The 23,718-nt window shown below is 41.0% G+C and overlaps 1 protein-coding gene across 8 annotated transcripts in view; it reads right to left on the reverse strand.

Annotated features, from left to right (window-relative positions):
• abi1a (abl-interactor 1a) overlaps nucleotides 1–23,718 on the reverse strand; it is a 101,339-nt gene that overhangs the window by 15,118 nt on the left and 62,503 nt on the right. For 2 of the 8 annotated variants that reach the window (XM_048554575.2, XM_048554552.2), the window contains exons 4-9: nucleotides 12,396–12,410; nucleotides 11,428–11,528; nucleotides 10,060–10,206; nucleotides 5,052–5,152; nucleotides 3,800–3,874; nucleotides 2,372–2,548 (exon numbers count right to left, since the gene is read on the reverse strand). In XM_048554575.2, coding sequence (XP_048410532.1) covers nucleotides 2,372–2,548; nucleotides 3,800–3,874; nucleotides 5,052–5,152; nucleotides 10,060–10,206; nucleotides 11,428–11,528; nucleotides 12,396–12,410 — 616 coding nt within the window. The remainder of the gene's footprint in view (nucleotides 1–2,371; nucleotides 2,549–3,799; nucleotides 3,875–5,051; nucleotides 5,153–10,059; nucleotides 10,207–11,427; nucleotides 11,529–12,395; nucleotides 12,411–23,718) is intronic. The other 6 variants (XM_048554566.2, XM_048554593.2, XM_048554584.2 and 3 more) reach the window with 4 other exon arrangements.

The raw sequence follows: 23,718 nt of genomic DNA on the forward strand, positions 1-23,718 counted from the left end.
TGTTGAAGATAAACAACTGAAATCTTTATTTCTGATACTTGTTATAAAGGCAAATGTTTCTAATAGCTTCACATAAAATAGTCTGAAGATTACTGAACAAACAAAAAAAGGGGAGAGAAGTGCTTTGAACAAATTCACAAGAGGCTGCCAATCACAGTTCACCATGATAAACAAAACTAAACCGAATGATTCATTAAGCTAGGTTTCACTCTGGAATTGTACTTATCCAAACAAATGTAATACTGGATAAGAATCTGAGCTCCTTCAACTCTTGCCTGCATCTCCTATTATCTGCTATTGAATTCCATGTATTCAGCTGCTGAGAACCCAGGGCCTAGAATTCCTTGAAGATATTTTCTAAAAAACCTACCACTAGCAAAGATTTTGGCCATTTAACCTATTATCTCCTAGCGTGTCTGATGAATGATAGGACGGAGATGGTAGTGTAGTGACGTGACATCACTGGGCTCATAAACCAGAGACCAGGCTAAAGCTCTGGCAGCTGTTTAAATTTTATTCGAAATGAATCTGGAATATAAAGCTCGTGTCAGCAATGGTCACCAATAACTTAACGGCCGATGTATAAACCTCTTATACTAATATCTTTCATGGTGGAAATCTGCTATTCTTACCCGGTCTGATCTACATGCCAATCCAGACCAACAGCAACACGAATGGTTCTTGGCTGCATCTGAACAGGGCTTAGTAAACTAATTCAATTCAAGGGCAATTAATGCTGGCCTTCATAGTGATGCCCATTTCTCATGGAAGAATTAATGAAAAAGTGCCTCTGGGCATCTCAGAACGCATTATAAACCTACAAGTGTGGTGGTTTCAATTACCAGAACAGCAACTGAAGCAGAATCAGAAATCTGAAATTATTTGGCCACAGCCTCAATGGTTTGTCTTTCATACAAGTGCTGAAAAGGCAATGGCAAAAAATACCAGCCATTGCTTTTTTTTTTCTTTCTAGGTTACAAATGGCATTTTTCAGGAAAGTTGAGGATGAATTTTCTTAAAAGAAAATTTGATGGTTTCAGAAATGATTCAAACATGTCAAAAAGTTTGCATAATTATAAATGGTAAAATTAAACAAACTTTGTTCATTGAAAGGATTTCAGTTTAATTCAAATATGGCATACAAGCTGGTTGCAGACACCAAATCAAACCCTTAAGACTTGCTAAGTTGCCTAAAATGAAGATCGTTTATTCTTTTCACAAATCTGCAGTTATTTTGTGTATGCATTATAAACAAGTTAAAGAATGTAGTTTGTGGTTGTAACAGTTGCAAAATCCATCTGTCATGGACAGTGCTGAAAATGTAGCAAATCAACCAAATGAAACATGTGAACACTTCTAATGTTTAGGAAGCCCAGCTGGTACCGAGCAGCTGTCAGTTACCCTGTTAGGATAGTGTCTCTGCCTTTCCAATGACTTCCAAGTATCTTGTCCCAGAATTACCCATTAAAAATCAGACAGTTTGGATATTATGCTGCAGACAAATCTCTTCACTGTTGGTGACTGAACCACCTATAGAACTATGTAAAATCAGTTTTCTGTGGGTGGGTGAGTGCAGCACTGAGAATCTGTTCTCTAATTTGCTGCAACAGGTGCAAATATACTTAGCGAGCTTGGCTTTAAAAATCTATTTTAGCACAATGTATTCTCACTATCACAAACAACAATATTCTTCCTCAAAAGAAAACGGTTCGCGAGTTTTGAGAAGATTTGTAGCTCAGGTTAAGGTTCTGGATGTGAGTTTGCTCACTGAGCTGGAAGGTTAATTTTCAGACGTTTCGTCACCATTCTAGCTATCAGTGAGCCTCCGACGAAGCACTGGTGTTATGTCCCGCTTTCTATTTATCTGGCTAGGTTTCCTTGGGTTGGTGATGTCATTTCCTGCTCTTTTTCTCAGGGGATGGTAGATTGGCTCCAAATCAATCTACCATCCCCTGAGAAAAAGAACAGGAAGTGACATCACCAACACAGGAAATGACATCACCAACCCAAGGAAACCTAACCAGATAAATAGAAAGCAGGACATAATACCAGCGCTTCGTCAGAGGCTCACTGTTACCTAGAACGGTGACGAAATGCCTGAAAACGAACCTTCCAGCTCAGCGAGCAAACTCACATCTAGAAAATGGTTACTCAGTCAAAAGAATTCAATTTTGACTAATCAGGAAAGAACGCAACAGCGAATTAAGGGTCATGTACAAATGAATACACAGTTACAAAAGCAGAACTAAACTAAGAGTATAATTATCTGTGGGATAATAAAGATGAAGGAAAATGTATTGAAAGACCTCAATTAGTTCAATATACAACAACAACTGTTGCATATTTAGTAGTGTTAAATTAGAAGCCTTACTTGAATTTTGAGCATAAAGAGGGCCACCATTAACATGAGGCTGCACAGAAAATTGAGAAGTCACTGAAGGATTTCGCCTGAAGCCCCCCGAAGATACTGTAGAGTTGGTGGAGTTATGCCGAGAGATCTGCCTGGTCATTGTACTGTATTGGGAGCCAGGAGCCGAACCAGGGCCAGCTGAAAGCATTAAAGTCACAGCAGGGAAGAAAAGAGAAATATGCGTTATTCCATAATTCAAAAAGCGCATGTGTGGAAGATCCTCAAACCAGCCTTAAGAAAAATAAAATGCAAGGGGATAAGTTAGGTTTTAGTTTCATCACACTTGTAAAATACCTGAAATTCCTGCAAGCTCCTTGAAAATTAATTGACAAACGCCTCATTCACAAGTTGTACTTCTCCCATTCTGCCACAGGTCCTGTTCAATTCACCATTTTTAGGAAAATCAAACATTCAGGTGATAGATGTATGAGATACTTATACTTCCCACAGCAGTTCCAAGAGAAGTGCCATTGTAACTGTTATAGGCACACAGACGCGAAAGAATCTAATGCTTATTACACCATCACCAATAGCAAACAATCAAGGTGAAAAAGGAGAGCAAGATTAGTAGAAGCTTCATTTTAAGAACAAATACACCTGTAAAGTTTAAAACCAGAAGGATTGGTGTTAATGAACATCAAATTAATGATCCCTTACAAGCTTTTATGCATTTAAAGAAAGGAAAATGGATTTGATCCATGTTAGTGGCATGACTAGGGCACTCAAAAACTGAGTTGATACCAAAAAGAGTATCCACATTATGGCAACATCAAACTCTTCCCAATATCTAGTAAACAAAAAAAAAGTGTTTCACAAAAAAAATGTAACCTGCTGCTTTCTGGGCTAGGGGAAGAAGGTTTTTCTTCTCAATCTAAAGCAGTTGGCTAAATTATGCATACCAAAAAGTTTCTAAGTTCAACTCCCAGTGTCTACCTTTTATGGAAAGGTGGTGGTGACAAAAATAAAGGAAAAAAGAAAATTAAATTGGCATATGGACAACATTAGACTGTGATTTGATACTTCACACATTCAAATTACAGCCTATGGTACCAGTGACAATGAATCCATTTAGCAACAAAGAGTTAACATTGGAGAACAACAAACTGGACAATAAAACGAGAGGCCTTCAGTTAATTGCTAACATCATTTTAAAAGTTACTGGCCACTCATCAACCCTATCTCAGTAGTAGCCCTATTTTAAATACACTAACATGGATTGAAATGTGTTTGAAATATGACAAATAGATCCTTATAACCCAAAAATATTCCAAAGTTTTAGTATTTGCACCCCAAGGAAAATCAACATGATTTTTCCCACATCCATTGTAAATTAGCTGTGAAGAGGACAAATGCACGAGTACTTCATTTCCAAGCAGCAGCCAGTCTCACCTATGAAACTGCCCACTGGCAGTGGGGGTGGTGGTGGTGGCAGGGTTGGGGCTCCAACAGGGACAGAATATGATGCTAACAAAAAAAAAGTCAAATTGTCATTGTAACAAATTTATCCAGTTCTTTAAACATTTAAATTTAAAGAAATAAGCAACTGTAATGCCACTGGACAAAATTAAAAAACAACATGGTTAGGCTAGGTCAGCAAATGCATATACCACATGTATGTCTGTGGATGAGTCGTGATGAAAGGTCAATATCAAAATGAGAAATAGGGTGCCCCAAAAAAAAATGAGGACGACTGGAGCAGGGCAGGTAATCTCTTACAAACCCATTGTACTACTTAAGCAGTTTTAGTTGTAATATTGCAAGATTATATAATGGAAGAAAGGACGGCATGAAGGCTCAGTGGCAAGCACTGTTGCGCCTCAGCGCCAGAAACCTGGGTTCAATTCCAGCTTCGGGTGACCGTCCACGTGGAGTGGGCACGTCGTCCGTGTCTGCGTGGGTTTTGTCTGGGTGCTCCGGTTTCCTTCCGTAGTCCGAAGACGTGCAGATTAGGTGGACTGGTCATGCTAAATTGCCCACAGTGTTCAGGGATGAGTGACTAGGTGGATTAGCCACAGGAAGGTGCAGGGCTGCAGGGACAGGGTAGGGGTGCAGTTGGGATGCTCTTGGGAGGGCTAGTGCAGATTTGTTGGGGCGAATGGCCTGTTTCCACATTGCAGGGATTCTTTGATTCTAAATAAGGGCAGGTTGGACACCAGGTCATTCAAGCCTTGTCAGTCATTTAACAGCATCACGGCTGATCTCCATCTCCACTCAAATTTTTAACAGTCTAGCCATATCCTCAATTCCAGGGAAAAGTCAAAATTTATCTTCCAACCTTGAATACATCCTACATAGGATCAACAAAATTTGGACTTGACAATGTCAATGATGCACAACTCTCCAGGTGAAATTATGCTTCATCTCACCTAAGTGATCACACCCTCTTTGCTGGGGCTGTGCTCCCATTAGTGTTTCAGGTCAACGGTCTTTCAGCAGCATAGTTTTGGTGAAAGTAATGAACTTAAATGATAACTGATCTCTATAAACCTTGCTGACATGTTGATAGCGCCAAGATTTGCTAGTTACAACGATAACTTTAAAAAAAAAGTAGGTAAGGACAGGGCAACTAATTCTAAAATCAACTTATAACAGGATCTTAAGCACCTACCATTAATTTGTAAGATATCAGAAATTCACAGACCTGGCAATAGAGTGGGTGGTGAGGGCGTAGGCACAGCAATAGGAATGCCTATACTGCTGCTCCCACTATTTTCTCTGCTGCCGCTTCCTCCACTGCTTCCGCTATAAAAATTAAAAAGAGAAAAAGACAAAGACAATCAATAACATGGCAATCTCCTTCTCTTTCCTCCACCCATTCTAAATCAAGATAAACTTGTTTAAGTTTGGACACAAGAGCTGCAGTTTCTCAGCCACAAATCTAAATGCAAGTCTCAGCTGGCTATTCAATCAAAAGGTTAACAGTCAAGTAATCCCGTTATTGCTGCACGCAGACAAAGTTTTAAGCAGTGGGTGTTGGATAGGAATCTGAAAAAGGAACAATCACCATTTCAACATTCCAGGAGTGTGCTGATGGTCAAACTGATCTCCTTCCAGTCTGGAGAATGAGAACAAACTCAACAAATGAAATTTAACCAGGGTCCTTCAGAGTATGCCAATGCTTCAGTTTCTATTACTCCTCCCCAAAAGTCAGAACCAAAGATTGACTTGAATCGAGATGAAAGCATATATATATATTGACTTTAAAATTCCTGCAGTGTGGAAACAGGCTCTTCAGCCCAACAAGTCCACACCGACCCTCAGAGCATCCCACCCAGACCCATCCCACTATAAAACACACCAAAACATACATACCCCAGAGCACTATAGGAAATTTAGCATGGCCAAGCCACCTAGCTTGCACATCCTTGGACTGTGGGAGGAAACTCACGTAGGCACGGGGAGAATGTGTAAAGTCCGCACAGACAGTTGCCAGAGGGTGGAATTGAACCCAGGTCCCTGGCGCTGAGAAGCAGCATTGCTAGCACTGTGCCACCATGCCACCCCTAGAAAGAAATCTTTTAAAGGTTGTAACTAGACATTTAATGAAACACTGAACCTTGGACATACAACTTCCAGAACACTACAAAAATAAGCGACTAAATTTGGGGCCATTACCTTTGTTTCCTAAACTCAATGTGCCACAGCTGTCAACAAATGCAACTATACATCAGGTGATAATTATTACTGTGTTTCTTATACATTACATTCAATAGATTTTTTTTTAAAAACACCAAAACAAAATTTATGACAAAGCCACTGCTTCCTTACATTCATCTGAAACAGCATTCTTCCTGAACAGGAAATGGAATTCCAGCCAGGCATAACAAGTGCCAAATTGATTCAGCCAATCAATATTACAACTGATTGGAGGACTAGTTACTTCTTATGACAATGAACATTTAAGACCTCAAGAGCAAGTAACTCTGGTGGGCAATGGAGCCAATTCTACTTATGCAAAATTAACACTAACAAATCAATTGTTTAATTGATTTTGATGTTACATACGGGGTTTAAAAATGCAAATAGGACAGAATGTACCTCAAAGCCTTTTACAGTCCATGAAGAACTTGGAACACGACAGCTACAGTTTATTATGTATGACTATTTAACATAGTAAGTAGATCTTTTCAAAATGTCTGATAAAGCTTGACATTATGAACTAAATAAACTTACTGAAATTGAAAGTTCCCATTTTATTCAGCTTCAAAAGATACGCTGTAGATATTTTTCAATCAACCTGTTCAGAGATATTACGTCCCCTCTAGAACTTGAAGCCAGACTGCTGGCATAGACATAGGGTCACTACCACTGCACCATAACCCCTTCCAATGATACGTTTCATCCTTGCTTCCCTCCCCCATTCTTTAACTAGTAATTAAAATGAGACCGAAACTATGGCTAGTTCTGTGTTTGTTCACCTGGAAATTAATGTATGAAATATTACTTATTTTGTCAATGCTCTGAAAATGAATGAAGTGTTTCTAGTACCAAAACAGAACTTGCTGGAAAAGCTCAGCAGGTCTGGCATCATCTGTGAAGAATCAAAACAAAAATCAGAGAGTTAACATTGTGTGTCCGGTGACCCTTCCTCAGAACGGACAGTAGCTGGGAACAGACAGACAATAGGTGCTGGAGTAGGCCATTCGACCCTTCGGGCCAACACCACCATTGTGGATGATCAGCCATGATCATAATGGATCAGTATCCTGTTCCTGCCTTATCCCCATAACCCTTGATTCCACTATCTTTAAGAGCTCTATCCATCTCTTTCTTGAAAGCATCCAGAGAGTTGGCCTCCACTGCCTTCTGGGGCAGAGCATTCCATATATTCACCACTCTCTGGGTGAAGAAGTTTTTCCTCGACTCTTGTTCTAAATGGCCTACCCCTTATTTTTAAACTGTGTCCTCTGGTTCTGGACTCCCCCATCAGCGGAAACATGCTTCCTGCCTCCAGTGTCCAATCCCTTAATAATCTTATACATCTCAATCAGATCCCCTCTCATCCTTCTAAACTCAAGAGTATACAAGCCCGGTCGCTCCAATCTTTCAACATATGATAGGCTCACCCTTCTGGGAATTGACCTCCTGAACCTACGTTGCACTCCCTCAATAGCAAGAATGTCCTTCCTCAAACTGGGAGACCAAATCTGCATACAATACTCCAGGTGCGGTCTCACCAGGGCCCTGTACAGCTGCAGAAGGACCTCTTTGCTCCTATACTCAATTCCTCTTATTATGAAGACAGTTTATATGCAGAAAATAGGGAAGAGGGTGGTGTAGGGAGTAAACAATATGATAAGAGATAACAGCCCAAAGAGATAGAAGAGGAGTTGGAAAGACAAAAGGTGTTAATAATGATCTGGTTCAGAGGGTGAATAGCTTTTAATGGGGACTATTAGTGACTAACAATAGGTAGGTGTAATGGCAGGTTATGTGATAAGGCCTGGTGTAAGGGGGCTAGGACACAGGAGAATTTAGGCCCTAAAATTATTAAACTCTACATATGAGCGTGGGAGATGGGTGGAACCCTGTCGCCAACTCTTGCTCCGATATACTGATGAAATCATCAGTGCTGCTTCCCCCTCACCCGGAATTGGAAGAGAGTCTCATCACGTCAAGTGCTTTAGCTTGGAACTTCTGCCCTGCCCTAACTGTCACCCGGTCTATCTCTGACTCCTCCTTTCGCTTCCTCTACATTTCATTTTCTGTTTCCATTTGTGGGAATAGACTAGCCCATAGTATCCACCATAAACCCATGGACTCCCACAGCTACTCCCATCCTCAAGCCCTGCTTCCTGTAAACATCCGTCCCATTCAGAGTTCCTCCTTATCCATCGCATATGTTCAAATGAGGCCAACTTCGACAAGGGAGCCTCCGAATAGTCCACTTCTTCCTCAACCAACAATACTGGGGAATCTTCGTCAACAGGACCCTCCAATGGGTACGACTCATCTCCTGCACTTCCACCCTCATCCCCTCTCTTCCCTCCAGCAACTGCAGGACGGTTTCCCTCATCTTTACCGACCAACAATATCCACAGCCAGAAGATCACATGCCACTTCCACCATCTTCAGACACACATTCACACCCCCTGTCCTGACACCCTTGACTGCCAGACCCATTCCCTCCCAGACACCATGGCCCCTTCTTGCTTCACCTCCAAAACCTTCCCACAGTCCTGCTGCACCTTCCTCTGCAACAGCTGCCCATTTACCACCTCCTTCCTCAGTATCCAGGGCCCAAACATACCTACCTTCAAGGTGAAGCAACACTTCACCTGCACTACCCAGAATCTGGTCTCCTCTACACTGGAGGAATGAAGCGTAGTCTGGCTGACTGCTTTGCAGAACGTTTACATTCTGCTCAGAAGAAAAGACAGAGCTTCCAACTGCCTGCCGTTTTAAGACACTACCCTGTTCCCTGGCCAACATCTATCTCTGGCTTGCTGCAGTGTCCCAGTAAAGCTCAACGCAAGCTGGAAGAACACCACATTTTCCATTCAGGGACCTTGCAGCCCTCCAGACTCAATAACAAGTTCAATAATTTTAGGACCCAAGCTCTCCATCACCTAAACCCCTACCCCACACACAAGACTTGGTTATCACAGCCTGTCATGACACACCACTTGTTGTTAATCACTAAAAGTCCCCATTAACAGCTATTCACCCTTCTAGCCAGATTGTTATCAACTCCTTTCTTTCTCAGCTACCATCAGTTTTGAGGAAGGGACACTGGACCTGAAACAGAGACTTTTCTTCGGATGCTGCCAGCTTTTCCAGCAACTTCAGTTTCTCTTCCTGACTTCCAGCATCTTTCAGGTTTTTATTAGAATATTTCCAGTGTTGAACAGAGGAAAAAAATTGCCCATGAAGCAGAATTACTAAAAAGAAAGGTGCCCCCAAACATCTGTTTGCATTCATGATGCTCAAACGAGCAACACACTCCAATTCATGTTATCCAAGCCTTGTTATAGTCAGATGTACAGCACAGAAACCGACTCTCCATTCCAACTCACCATGCTGACCAGATATCCTAAATTTATTTAGTCCCATTTACCAGCATTTGGCCCATACTCCTCTAAAACCTTCCTATCCGTATACCCATCCAGATTGCTTTGAGGTGTTGTAATTGTACCAGGCTTCGCCCCTTCTTCTGGCAGCTTATTCTATATATGCATCATACGCTGCATGGGAAAAGTTCTCCTAGGTCCCTTTTAAATCTTTCCCCTCTCACCTTAAACCCGTGCCCTCTAGTTTTGGGACTCAACTACCCTGGAGAAAAGACCTTGGCTATTCAACCTATCCATGCCCCTCATGATTTTATAATCCCCGAAAAGGTTACTCCTCAGCCTCCAACACTCCAAGGATTTTAGCCCCAGCCTTTTCAGCCTCTTGCATATGAACACAGATTGTTTAGCTATCTGACAAGTAGTTAATGGAGAAAATTTTTCAGAATCAGTGAACATCTCCACCTGTGACCTCATGGTGGAGGGCAAATCATTGATGAAATAGCTGAAGTCTGGGTTGAGAATACAACTAGCAGTTATCAATGTAAATATAGAATTAAAAGCACATCTAACCTCCATTATCCTGGCTAATAACATCTCCTTGTAAAAAGGTGGAATACCGACTCTAGAGAAAGCAGTTACCTGTGAGTTCTTGGTCTTTGATTCAACGATGCTGTTCTCATAGGGCTTTGCTGGTTTGCAACCACATTCCTAGCAGGACTGGTCATGTAATCGTTAGGAATAACAGGTGGCTTGACCGGCTCTAATGTTTTGTAGGGAGTGTTCCGTCTGAAGATACAAGAAAAAGTACTTCACATTGCATGAAAAGTGAGTAAGTTTCAGCACACAAGCAGCTATGAATCAGCTACTGCCCACATTAGCTTTAGTTGTAGCAAATCATCCTTCATGTTGTCCATAGTGCTCAACATAGCTTTGTTATGATAATTAAAAATTGGGTCATCCCTCAGTAGAAGAGAATAAAACTGACACTGAAGAGTTAAGCTCACCTCTCCACTGAGTGCTCACAGGTCTGTGCGTAGGGGGAAAAAGGCAAAGAAAGATGTGGTGGTAGGAGGAGGAGGGGGGGAAAAATGCTCCCTCTAAGTTGCAATGCTGCAATGCCATTCTGCAGTTCCTCCCAGGTATCATGCACATTCACTGGTGGGCCAAAGCATGGACTTCTGGTTTTGTAAGTTGCTGTCTTGTGCAGACCTTGGAAGTCTATGCACTGAGACACAAAACAGTTAGGAGGGAGCACGGGAAGTCCCTTGGTCTCATGTCGTGTATAATTCTATTTTGCCAAGACCTTTGCTTGTTGCAAGAATTCTCATTTTCCAATAACATCATTTTGCATTTACTTCCTGCTCATTTATGAAGTGCAGGTGTGGGAAAGTATCCATTTCAGACAAAAACATCCAACACCACAAAAGTGAAATATAGGTTAACACTCTCTACCGTGTATTTTTTTCATGGCCAAATTTACGTTTCCAATTAAAGAACCCATTTTTATTCTATGTTGCTACTTAATTTACAGGTTAATTAAAACAAACTGTCAGAGAAGCTCAGCAGATACTACAGTATCCAAAATCTGTGAGGGGAGAAAAGCAGAGTTAACATTTCTTGTCCAGTGATAAAGGACTGTTGGGTTCCCAACAATTTGTTTCAAAATTCTAGCATCCACAGTCCTTTGTTCTGCTTTAATGAAATCCAAATCCGCACCATATTCATATTTACATATAGAACAGAACAGGTCAAACCAAAACAAAAAAAACTCACTCACCTTGGAAAAAGCAGTGGATAAAGTTCAACTTGACAATTTCTAACAGCTTGTTTTAAATGATAATGCGTTCACATCATAAATATAAGCAACACTATCAACTAAAGTATGTCAATGACCTAAAACTAAATCTTTCTTGTAACAGATACATTGAAATGTGTTCACAAAGTCTTGCCATAAAAAGATTGAATTCATATTCCACCTAGCTTTCCCATTAAAGGGAAACAGCATACCCTAATGTTCCACGTCCAGACATTGGGGGACTTGGTGGCTTTTGTGTGGGTGGATTTGTCCTAGTGAGTGTGCCAGTTCTTGAAGGCTGGTTATTTCCATGCTGCAACAAAAATAAATTGCATATGCTTAAGTGAAACGAGTTGCAATAAACTATAATTATTACTAATAGTAAAGTGAACTCTAATATCAGTTGGTTTATGAAAACGATAGCTCAGAACAAACCAGTTCAACTCCCTAAAGACTGTCAGCTTATTTGGATCACAGCAGCTCAAAAACCTACAAAAAGGTACAGGTTTTGAATCCAATCTACTCTTAAAAAAGCCCCAGTGATTTCAGCCAGGCTGGAAGAGTGAGCATAATAATGGACTCCAACACAGTTACCACCTAAAGGGGACAGAGGGGGGGATTATCAGATGGCAATGTGATTGATTTTAGCTGTACAACATCTCCAAAGCAGAAAAGGTTATTTGCCACTTGAGTAAATACAGCCTATGGCCAGCTTCAAATGAACCATATCAGTAAGAAGCTACAGTAAATTTAGGACTTCCCAGACATTGCCATAAGATGCAATATATACAAAGCCACAGAATTTTAAAGTTACAATTAATGTTAAATAATGTTTAGATATTTTTGTAAAAATGTTTCTTGTATAGCATGTTTACAATATCATTCCACATGAAAATTTTGTATTATCTTGGTAAGATTTGCCACAAGACACTCCAAAGCAATCTGGGAAACCCCAAAAAGATTTACTACAACTACCAAACCCCTCTCAATTCCACTTAGAGCATCAATGACATGGCTCATACATACCACCTACAATCATATAATCATTAGAATACACTTAGATAAACTATTGTTGTATCTTTACTGTTGCAACAAAAAAAAATACAATAAACACATAGAAATAGTAATTGGTGAAATTTCTATCAAAGGTGCACTACAAAGAGGAAATTGTTCATCTTACCTTGGCTTTAAGCCACTTAAGGTTGCCAAAAAAAAGGGAAGAAAAATAAAGTAACAATTAACCACACAGAAAAGTTGAAACAAATTCAGTACAGAAACTCAGTGAAATGTTTGTACTTACATACTACACCATTAAATTGCAGTGCCACTTTGCTCATTAACAAGTCAGGCTGTTGAAGTGCTAGAAACAATTAATTAGTCTCCTCAAATTAACACAAGACAAACATCCCTACTCTTACAGGCAAAATACAGTGGATGCTAGAAATCTGGAAAAAACAGAACGCTAGAGAAACTCGGCAGTTCTGGCAGCATCTGTGCCAGAAATATAGTTAACACCAAATCTGGTGTGACATTTCCTCAAAAGTGCTATTTCTATAGACTCCTACCGCATCGGAACTGTTAACTGCTTCTCTCTCCACAGATGCAGTCATTCCTTCTGTTACTCAGGACAAACACCAATTGACAACTAGTTTATGGATTTGCATTAAATTGATCTTGAGAGCAACTTAACTTTTGTTGTTGGTTTAAAGAGTTAAACCACAGTACTGACCATCAGCAGCAACTGCCCCTCAATTTGAGAATGATATCTACTCAATAATATGTTTCTGTCACAGGTTTTCACACAAATGAAAACCTGCAGCTTACAGGGCACAAACAACTTCCTACAAAAGTAGTGGATTCTAAAGTGCAGAACTTGCTTCAGCTTCTCCATTTCTACCACTGTGTCTAGTCATTCGGAGCTCGATGGCCAAGTTACGTCTTCATAGTCCTACCAGAGCATGGGTTGCCCTGAGCAATTGGTGATGGTTTAACCAGAGGGTCACCACACCTCAGGCAAAGGAAGACACTGAGGAAGACAGTCCTTCATTGTAAACTAAAGAAAAATAAAGGAAGCTGAATCGACCAAGGTCACAGGTATGAACACTGCTGACTACAATTAAATTGATGTTTGTAGAATACTTAAAAAGGAGGGACTGTTGTTTCAGCTGTATATCTGAGCAAGGAGGCCCAAGTTCAAGTCCCAACTGCTCCAGAGATATTTATTAACAACTCTGAACAGGTTCATCAGAAAATATCTAGTGCGTTTAAAAAGCAGGACTCTTGAGGTACAATAGTCGGGTCACAGATTTGTGGGCAAAGACACTTCTGCTCAGATACAGTGTGTAAATTTGCATACACTACTCCAGGGTGAGGTGTCACCAAAGCCCTATAACAACTGCAGCAAGATATCCCTACTCCTGCAATCAAATCCTATGAATTGTAGCATAACATTTGCCTTCTTCACCACCTGCTGCACTGCATATTTGCTTTCAGCAACTGGTGTAGAAAACCACCCAGGCCTCTGCATATCACCTTTGCCCAAATCAACCAACATTCAGGTAATCTGCTTCCTGGTTTTGGGTGCAAAATGAATCTCACATTTATGCACATTGTACTTAGTCTGCCAAGTAACAGCCCACTCGACTTGTCCAAATCACACTGAATTATCTTGGGATCCTCCTCATGCATGTTCCTCCCATCCACAAATTTGTACATATTTTATTTTGTTCCCACAACTAAATCATTAACATATACTGTGAATAGCTGAAATCAAGCAGAGATATTTGAGACACGCCATCAGTATTGGTCACTCAAAAAAGTCTATTTATTCCCCATTATTTACTATCTGCCAAACAGTCTTCTATCCACATCAGTACACAACCCTCAAACCCATGCACTTTAAATGGTTTGTGCTAATCTCTTTAGGAGCTTCTCAGAAGGCTTCCAAAAGCCTGAGTAAGCCACATCCACTGCCACCGCCCGTCTCCCTTACCCTTACACCACCACCACCGCAACCCCCCCCCACCCCCCTCCCCCCCCCAACTGTCTCGACTGACTGCACAAAGTCAGAGCCAAACAACATGGAAATAGGTCTTTCAGTCCAAAAAGTCCATGCTACATTCCCAAACTAAACTAGTCCCGCTTGCTTGCATTTAGCCCACATCCCTCAAAACCTTTCCTGTTCACACACCTATCCAAATGTCTTTTAAACATTATAACTGTACTAGCATCTACCATTGCCTCTGGCAGCTCATTCCACACGCTCATCACCCTGCCTGGACAAGCTGCCCCTCAGGTCCCGTTTAAGTCTTTCTCCTCATGCTTTAAGAATATGACCTTCAATTTGAACTCCCCTCAGGGAAGAGGTCATTGCTATTTACTTTATCTGTGCCCCTCATGATTGTAAAAGTCTCTAAGGTCAGCCCTCAGCTTCCTATGTTCCAGTGAAAAAAGTACCAACCAATCCAGCCGCTGCTTAAAATTCAAACCCTCAATTTGTTAATTAAAGCATGCTCAGACTGAAAAGCTGCACTTGCCTTAATAGGACTTGACTAGCAACTCATGGTGCAATTGTAGGTGCCCTTACTTTTGAAGAAGTCTCAGGTTCAAATCTCTTTTGCGTGAGAGGTGTGCAAAACATCTTTGAACAAGTTGCTTAGAAAATATCTGGGCCATTTTTAATTCAAGCCAATCAGGCAACCCATCATGCAAAGCAGAACTGCAAAGCTCACGTCAAAAGCACTCTTCAGGTTTTCAATAAAAAGCCTAATTTCAAAGCCTACCCTCCCTGTCCAAAGTAAGTGATAATTTAAAGTCATTTAAAAGATGAGTTCTAATTAAAATATTTTGAAGTCTAATTAGAGGACCAAAACCATAAAGTACAAACCATTCTGTATATTTTGGAACGGTGAAAATATGCCTGCCAAAAGAAATGGAAACATGCAATGCAAGACTGAAACAAGCACTTGAAGTAGCAATTACCAAGTTGAGCTCTTGCCAACAGTGGTCATGTGGCTATGAAGTGATTTGATATTTACTAAACATAAATATTTAATAGCACAAGCCAATAAATGATTTATTGATTCTGTGGACAATTTAATTATACCTCTAAATATAGACCAAACTATTAAAAACGGCAACTCATATTCCGCCTGGGAACCCTGCAGCCATATGGTATCAATGTGGACTTCACCAGTTTCAAAATCTCCCCTTCCCCCACTGCATCCCTCAACCAGCCCAGTTCATCCCCTCCCCCCACTGCACCACACAACCAGCCCAGCTCTTCCCCTCTACCCACTGCATCCCAAAACCAGTCCAACCTGTCTCTGCCTCCCTAACCGGTTCTTCCTCTCACCCATCCCTTCCTCCCACCCCAAGCCGCACCCCCAGCTACCTACTAACCTCATCCCACCTCCTTGACCTGTCCGTCTTCCCTGGACTGACCTATCCCCTCCCTACCTCCCCACCTACACTCTCTCCACCTATCTTCTTTACTCTCCATCTTCGGTCCGCCTCCCCCTCTCTCCCTATTTATTCCAGTTCCCTCCCCCCATCCCCCTCTCTGATGAAGGGTCTAGGCCCGAAACGTCAGCTTTTGTGCTCCTGAGATGCTGCTTGGCCTGCTGTGTTCATCCAGCCTCACATTTTATTATATTAAAAACGTTGCCTCTCACATGGTACGAACTGCAGGGGAAAATAAAGTATTTTGAAATAATTCAGGTCAATTAGAATTATTCAAAGAGCAAAAGTTAATATTTTCAATCTACTACAAGTTCTGCCTTAAATATTAATACAGCTGTTCTCTCCAGATGCTGACTGCCCTGTGAGCAGTTGCAGTGCTATTTGGTGTTTCGGATTTCTAGTGGTGATTTCTTCCCCCGCTTCAAAGTCCATTGTTGTTTCACCTCAATGTACAGTATTACAAAACACTTCAAGATTTTGATTGTTCCAGAGGAAGTTTGTATAGCTGATACATGCTCATCCAGAAAAGCTAAAATTGTGCATAAACAGGTTTCCACATGCACTGTAAATCACTAGTCAGTCAAATTCAAAAAAGTGAATCACTGACTAAGGGCAAACCCCAGTTCAGCCCTTCTGGTTCAACAGAAAAATAATGCAGATCAGACAAACATCAAATGGATTTGTACGTTGGTTTCTATCAGCAACAAATCATTCAGTCAAATCAATGGCAAAGTAGCAGAGAAGGCAAAACTGGAAGTAAAAACGAAGCCAATGTACTGGTGGCTGAAAGCAGCAAAACTAAAAACGGGCATAAATTTTAAATTACTGGCTAAATAAAAAAGGTCAGCCACGAGAAGCATAGCCCAACAGCCTCAGGTTCTTCTTGATCTTAACCAAATCCTACAGGACCTTAGTCATATTCATCCATCAAAATTTGAAAACTACAAATAACCAGTCACCTGCTATATTCAAGATACATACAGTATTTTGAGTTTCAGGTTAATTAAATCTGCCCATTTTATTGCCTAGTTCTCAAGAACCACAGAGGCTGCACTTCCACTACTGTGCCAGCTACAAATTGACAATACTGCTCAGTCAATGCAACTATCCAAGTCAGATTCTATAGATCAGTTGTAGAATAATGTAGATGAAGTCCACACAAGCTTGAACTTGAATTTGCACTATTAATAAAATTACAATGAAAGGGTCTTGTATAATTACTATTGCCTATTTTGCAGATTTAGTCTTTGTCAACAGTAAGGAACATTTTGACTAATGGAAATACAAAGAAATGGAAGATCAAATTATAAACCAGGAAGAAATCTCAGAATTTGGAATATATTCAGGAACAGCAGTGGCTCAGTGGTTAGCACTGCTGCCTTGCAGCACCAGGAACCCAGGTTCAATTCCACGTTCAGGTGACCGTCTGGAGTTTGCACATTCTTCCCCCGGTACTCCGGTTTCTTCCCACAGTCCAAAGATGTGCAGGCAAGGTGGATTGGCCATGCTTAAATTGACCACATTGTTCATGGATATGTAGGTTAGGTGGGCTATAGGGGGATGGGTCTGGGTGGGATACTCTGAGGGTTGGCATGGACTTGTTGGGCCAAAGGGCCTGTTACTACACTGCAAGAAGGCTATCATCCGATTCCATATTTGATTTCTTCAACTCCTTGTCAGCTGAAGAGCATGTGAAAAGCAACAGAATGCAAGGGGATAAGAAAAACTTGCTCTTCCTGGTCATGCACACGCACACACCATTTGCCAGCATTTGGTCCATATCCCTCTAAAACCTTTCTATTCATAAAAAGGCATCTGGATGGGTATCTATGTTGTAACTGTACCAGGCTCCTCCACTTCCTCTAGCACTCATTCCATACAGGCACCACCATCTGCATGAAAGGGACCTTTCAGAACTTTGGCCTCACCTTAAACATATCTAGTTTGGGTCACCCCCACTCTGGGGAAAGACCTTGTCTATTTATCCTATTCATGCTCATGATTTTATAAACCTCTATAAAAGGTCACTCCTCAGCCTGTGATACTCCAGGGAAAATAGTCTCAATCTATTCAGCCTCTCCCTAATCCCAGCAACATCTTTGCAAATCTTTTTCTGTCTCCTTTCAAGTTTCACAACATCCTTCCTACAGCAGGGAGGCTAAAATTGCATGCAGTGTTCCAATATTGGCCAACCCAATCTCCTGCAACATGGCCTCCCAATTCCTATATTCAATGTACTGGCCAATAATCTCCATCCCATTTCCCTGTGACTCCATTTCCAAGTAAAGTACGAACCTGCAGTCCACAGTCTTTGTTCAGCCACACACCCCAGGTCCTTAAGTCCTGCCCTGATTTGCCTTTCCAAAATGCAGCACTCATTTATCTAAATTAAATTCCATCTGTCATTCTTCAGCCCACTGGCCCATTTGATCAAGGTCCTATTGTAGTCGGAGGTAAGCTTCTTTACTGTGTATTGAATTTTCAATTTTAGTCGTCTGCAAACTTACTAACTGTACCTGCTATGTTCACATCCAAATCATTTAATCTAAGTGATGAAAAGCTGTGAACCCAGCATTGATCCTTGCAGCACATTGCTGGGCACAGGGCTAGAGTCTGAAAAGCAACCCTCCACCACCACCTTGTCGCTTACCTTCAAGCCAGTTTTGTAGCTGAATGGCTACTTCTGCCTCTATTGCACGTGATCCAATCATGCTAACCAGTCTACCGTTCGGAGGGGGGGAGAAGAGCACGAGAGACCGCGAACCCCTCCAATAATTTTGTCAGGCTCACTAGTCTACAGTTCCCTTTTCTTACCACCTTTCTTAAAACAGATGCATCACATTAGCCAACCTCCAGTCTTCTGGCAATTTACCTGGGGCAATCAATGGTACAAATCTCTCCGCAAGGGGCCCAGCAATCACCTTCCTTGCTTCCCACAGAATTCCACGCTATGCTTGAGCAGGTCCTGGAGATTTATCTACTTTTATGCATTAAGATTTCTAGCACCTTCTGTTTAATGGTCACTTCAAGATGTCACTATTTACTCCTCCACATTTGCTATATCATTCCCCACAGTAAACACGTTAGTGACAGTCAGTCATTCACTTGCCCATTGCTGCTGCTTTCTTGTTCCATTTTAATATATCAAGTTCCCTTTCAGCTTAGAGAACAATTCAGATTTAAAAACATGATTCACGTAAGATTTCTCTCAAGAGGTTCTTGCTCCAGACAAATCTCTAATTATCTGCCAACTTCCTTGATCCATGAGGATATCTCCTTTATGAAGCAATGAATGAAGTCCACTGTTCTGTACTAAGTCAGCAGAAATAAGATTCAAGATAACAAAGTGTGGAGCTGGATGAACACAGCAGGCCAAGCAGCACCTCAGAAGCACAAAAGCTGACGTTTTTGGCCTGGACCCTTCATCAGAGGCTCTGATAAAGGGTCCAGGCCCGAAACGTCAGCTTTTGTGCTCCTGAGATGCTGCTTGGCCTGCTGCGTTCATCCAGCTCCACACTTTGTTATCTCGGATTCTCCAGCATCTGCAGTTCCCATTATCACCGAAATGAGATTCAACTTGATTCACTATAATTAACAGTAAGATGCAAGTATTTTCTCAAAGCACCATTCTTGATTCTCTCTCAAAGAGATGGGTGCAGCACATTTCTGCCAACAGATTATAGATCTGCGTTCTTGCCATTAGTTTGTATGTCACTGCAATTAGATTGCTTTCAAAGCAATCAGAAGCAGAGTCAGATTTAATCTTGGCATTTCCTTTCTGAAATGTGCACTGCAAGATGTCAAAATTCACATCAGGAAATGAGTTAAGGGCTGGGACTGTACAAGTCCAATTAAACTCAATTGTTCAAGCTTCAGTTGAATCCACTAAGCCAGCTCCAGTGAATATTTATGTGAATCACTTAAAATATGCAACTGAAATATACATTTATATTTACTCAGCATACGGGCTCTTTTACACAGCAGAAAAAAATTCATGGCAACAGGCAGATTTTTGTTATTCATTCAAAGAGTGTGGGCATTGTTGTCAACACCAGCATTTATTCTCCATTCTTATTTACCCTGCAGGTGGTAATAGACAGCTACTTTCCTGAATTTCTGCTGCCCTTGGGGTATAAGGGTACCCAGTGATCTTCAGAAGGGGGCTCCATGATTTCAACCCAGAGCCAATTAAGAAATAGCAATTTAGTAGCAAATCCCACCTGCTCCAGGAGATGTGTTAACATCTGAACAGATTGATGAAAATATCTATTCTGAGTTGCTCCTGCAGTCATTTCCTGGGGTTGAGGTAATTAATCAACATCTCTATCTTCTGCTAAGATAAAGTCTCCAAAGTCCTACCAGACTTTCAGCTGCTCTCTAATTAGGAGGTAGGAATGAAGGCTTAACCTGAGGGTCACCATGCATCAGGTGAGGAGAAAGAGCTTGAAAAGTACACACAGTCATTAATGGTTACCTCAGCCAGAGTCAGTGTGAACCACACTTTGGTATTACCCTTTATTACAAACTAGCTGTCCAGCCAGCCAAGCTAACCAACCTAACTATGCCAAGTAGGACTCCAAACAGACTAGCATTTTCCTCCAGATTCTGATCAACTGTCAGTTCAGGATTATAGCACAGTAGTCAGTTTAGGTTGTGTCCCTGTTTGAAATTGGAGCTGGAGATTACAACAGTACGTCTACTGTATCTTAGACACACTGACGTAGTCTCCAGCTTAAATCAGTCAGAACTAACCACACAAGTCACCCTTTCACTGACTTATACCTGCTCAAATTATATTTGAAGCAATATAATCTGATATCCCCTTCAATGTGGTCAGTATTAACTGAAAAACAAGGAGTAAATGAATCACCATGATGGTAACCATGACAGCAAGACAAACTATTTTAAAGTAATGATAACCAAAGTTGGGAAAGCAGAACAGAATTTGACAGGTGACTGAAAAATCTTACTTAAAAGCTACTTGCATGTGCGACTGCACTCAGATTTATCACTCACCACTTATAAAGCCGCAGTGCACTTGCATGTGTACAAAAAGTGAGTATCTTGCAATATATCCACTTCACAGCAAATTTTTGAAATGTGTAATCGAGCTAAACCACTGATATCTTAGAATTTATTTTGGTCATTGAGGCTGACTATTTTCATCAGTGATGGGCAAACAGAAAAGTGAACATTTTAGTTAAATTTATTTCTGGATTTAAAAATTGCAACTGGGAGCTGGGTGAACAGTACAATGAAGCTTTATTTGCCTGTAGGAAATGAGTGTTTCCTCTTACCTCCGCTTCCCTGGTCAAAATAAAATTTGTATCTTTTTTTAAAAAATTTTTACATAAGATAGTCATTGATAGCAAGGCAGGCATTCACTGTCTATACCCGATTGTCACAGCTTCCCTCGCTTAAAAATCTAATTCCACCTAGGAACTATTCAATGACAATGCTATCACCACCCCCAGAAGCAGAGATCTAAGGCTGCACACCAGTCAAAAAAAATCCACCTGTCCTAAAAGGACAATACCTCGTTTTAAAAACAGCCAGTTTTTGGACTCACTCAAAAAGGAATTAAGTGTGAAAAACATCCAAATAATTCAGGATTCATGGAATGCTTTGACCAATGCAGATTTTGATTACTAGGATCATCACGTGGGCTGACAATCAAAGATCTTGTGTGAGATCTGTACAACTTTCAGGATTCAAACAAAAAAAGTTTGTTAGCTCAGTTGACTGGACAGCTGGTTAAATGATGCCAAAAGCACAAGTTCAATCCCTGCACCAACTGAGGTTACCATAAAGCTCCTGTCTTCTCCTGACATGTGGTAACCATCAGGTTAAACTCCACACCAGCCATCTCTAATGAGAGCAGTTTTATGGTCTTTTGGGACGATGCAGACCTCATTACCCATACTTTCATGCTAGAACATTCTAATTCCTCCTCAAATGAAACTTCAAGGGCAACACAGCATGTGACTCTGGGCACTAGATCAGATTGTTCACCATTTTGTGAATGTGGTCTATGAAAGTATGTTGCAAAATTCAAGGCAGTCGACCAACTGTGGTGTCGTGGCTCTCCCATTCACACCTAAAACCATGTAAAGCTGCAAGATAGAATTTGCAACAATTATAATTCCAGTACCATTCATTATAAAGGCCACAGTTTAAACTGGAAAATATCTATCAAGTGTTTGATGAGATGTGATTCAAAAAGTGGACTTGAAATGTATTAAGAGTCGTTTTGTCTGCCAGTGTTAATCAATTAAATCCTTAGTTGAAATGAGAAGCAGCAAGCTATTCTTATCAATGCTGCTCCATCTAGTCAAACTAAATTAGATTAACATTTCTTTGTTGACTGGGCAGTCTATGATGCACTGGAGTTTGCAAACTGCCACAAGATATATTTAATCACCACCCATAAAATAGTAAGCATGCTTAAATGTTGGATATTTACTATTTCAAAGCTGATGGCACACTTTTCAACATGCCTTCCTAAAAACTTATTCTAAGTGCATAACAACTTGCAGGACACCCAGAACCTGCTGTACCAGACAACTGTACACAGTCTCATTCTATTCCAATAACATGCCACTTTTATCTTATCTTACGAAAGGGGACAAGTTCACATTTTCCCATAACGGATTCTGCCAAACATCTGCTCATTTATTTAACCTAGCTAAATTCCTTCTCAGATTTTTATATCCTCAGTAGAGACTACATAATACTAACACGTTTAAAGGTATCACCTGGCCATTTGCTGCAAAACCTGATCGAGGTGTACAAGGTAATGAGAGGCATGGACAGAGTCAATAGCCAGAGTCTTTTCCCCAGGGCAGGACTGACTGCCACGAGGGGTCATAGTTTTAAGGTGTTAGGAGGAAGGTATAGAGGAGACGTCAGAGGGAGGTTCTTCACCCAGAGAGTTGTGAGCGCATAGAATAGTTTGCCAGTGGTAGTCGTGGAAGCAGAGTCATGAGTGACATTTAAGCGACTGCTGGACATGCACATGGACTGCAGTGAATTGAGGGGAACGTGGGTTAGGTTATTGTGTTTTTGGATTAGGATTATTCCACGGCACAACATTGTGGGCCGAAGGGCCTGTCCTGTGCTGTATTTTTCTATGTTCTATCTCGCTGCCAAACACTGTCCCTTCATCCAACTCACTTGACCAGTTGTAAAGACCACAAGATAGGAGCAGATGTTAGCCATTCAGTCCATGAAGTCTGCTCAGCCATTTAACATTGTATCTGGTCTCAATACTCAACACATTCCTGCTTTAACCCATGCTCTGTGATTCCTTGGTTAAAAAGTCTGTCTTGAATATTCTTAACAAAATCAACCTCAGAAGTTCTCTGCAGAAAACAATTCTCTAGATTTACTACAGTCAGGTCCTCATTTGCCTTAAGTGGGCAACCCCTCATGCTGCGATTGCATCCCCGATCCTAAACTCTCCCACAAGGGCAGGCGGGCAGGCAATCTCTCCACACCTGTCAGGTGTGGTGCATGATTCAATCAGATCATGTTGCATACTAAATTTTCAAAAGTGCACAGTCACAACCACTCCTCATAAGTAAGTCTCTCTATACTCAGATCAACCTAGCATACCTCTCCAGATACATCTAATGCCTTTCCTTTGACTAGAGGACCGAAGCTTTATACAGTATTCCAGCTGTGGTCTAATGGGCCTTGCATAGTTTTTAATCAAGACCCTATTTTGATACTCCACCACGTTGAAATAAAAAAAGGACATTGTTGAAATTGAGCACCAGCTTTGTGGCTCATGCACAACTCCCAAAACCATGTTTTATCATTTAATAGTCAGCTTTTTTATTCTTCTTGCCAAAGTCTATACTTCACATTTTCCCCCTATACTACAACCCATCTATCAAGTACATGCACACTCATTTAATCATTCTCGCCAGTTGCCTTTCTGACTATTCTCCTATCATCCACCAACTTGTAGATAGTACATTCACTTCTCATATCCAAGGTATTAATATGCATAAATAATTGTGCCCCAGCACTAAATCATT

The sequence above is a fragment of the Stegostoma tigrinum genome, chromosome 2, assembly GCF_030684315.1.
Source record: "Stegostoma tigrinum isolate sSteTig4 chromosome 2, sSteTig4.hap1, whole genome shotgun sequence".
NCBI classification, from domain to species: Eukaryota; Metazoa; Chordata; class Chondrichthyes; order Orectolobiformes; family Stegostomatidae; genus Stegostoma; species Stegostoma tigrinum.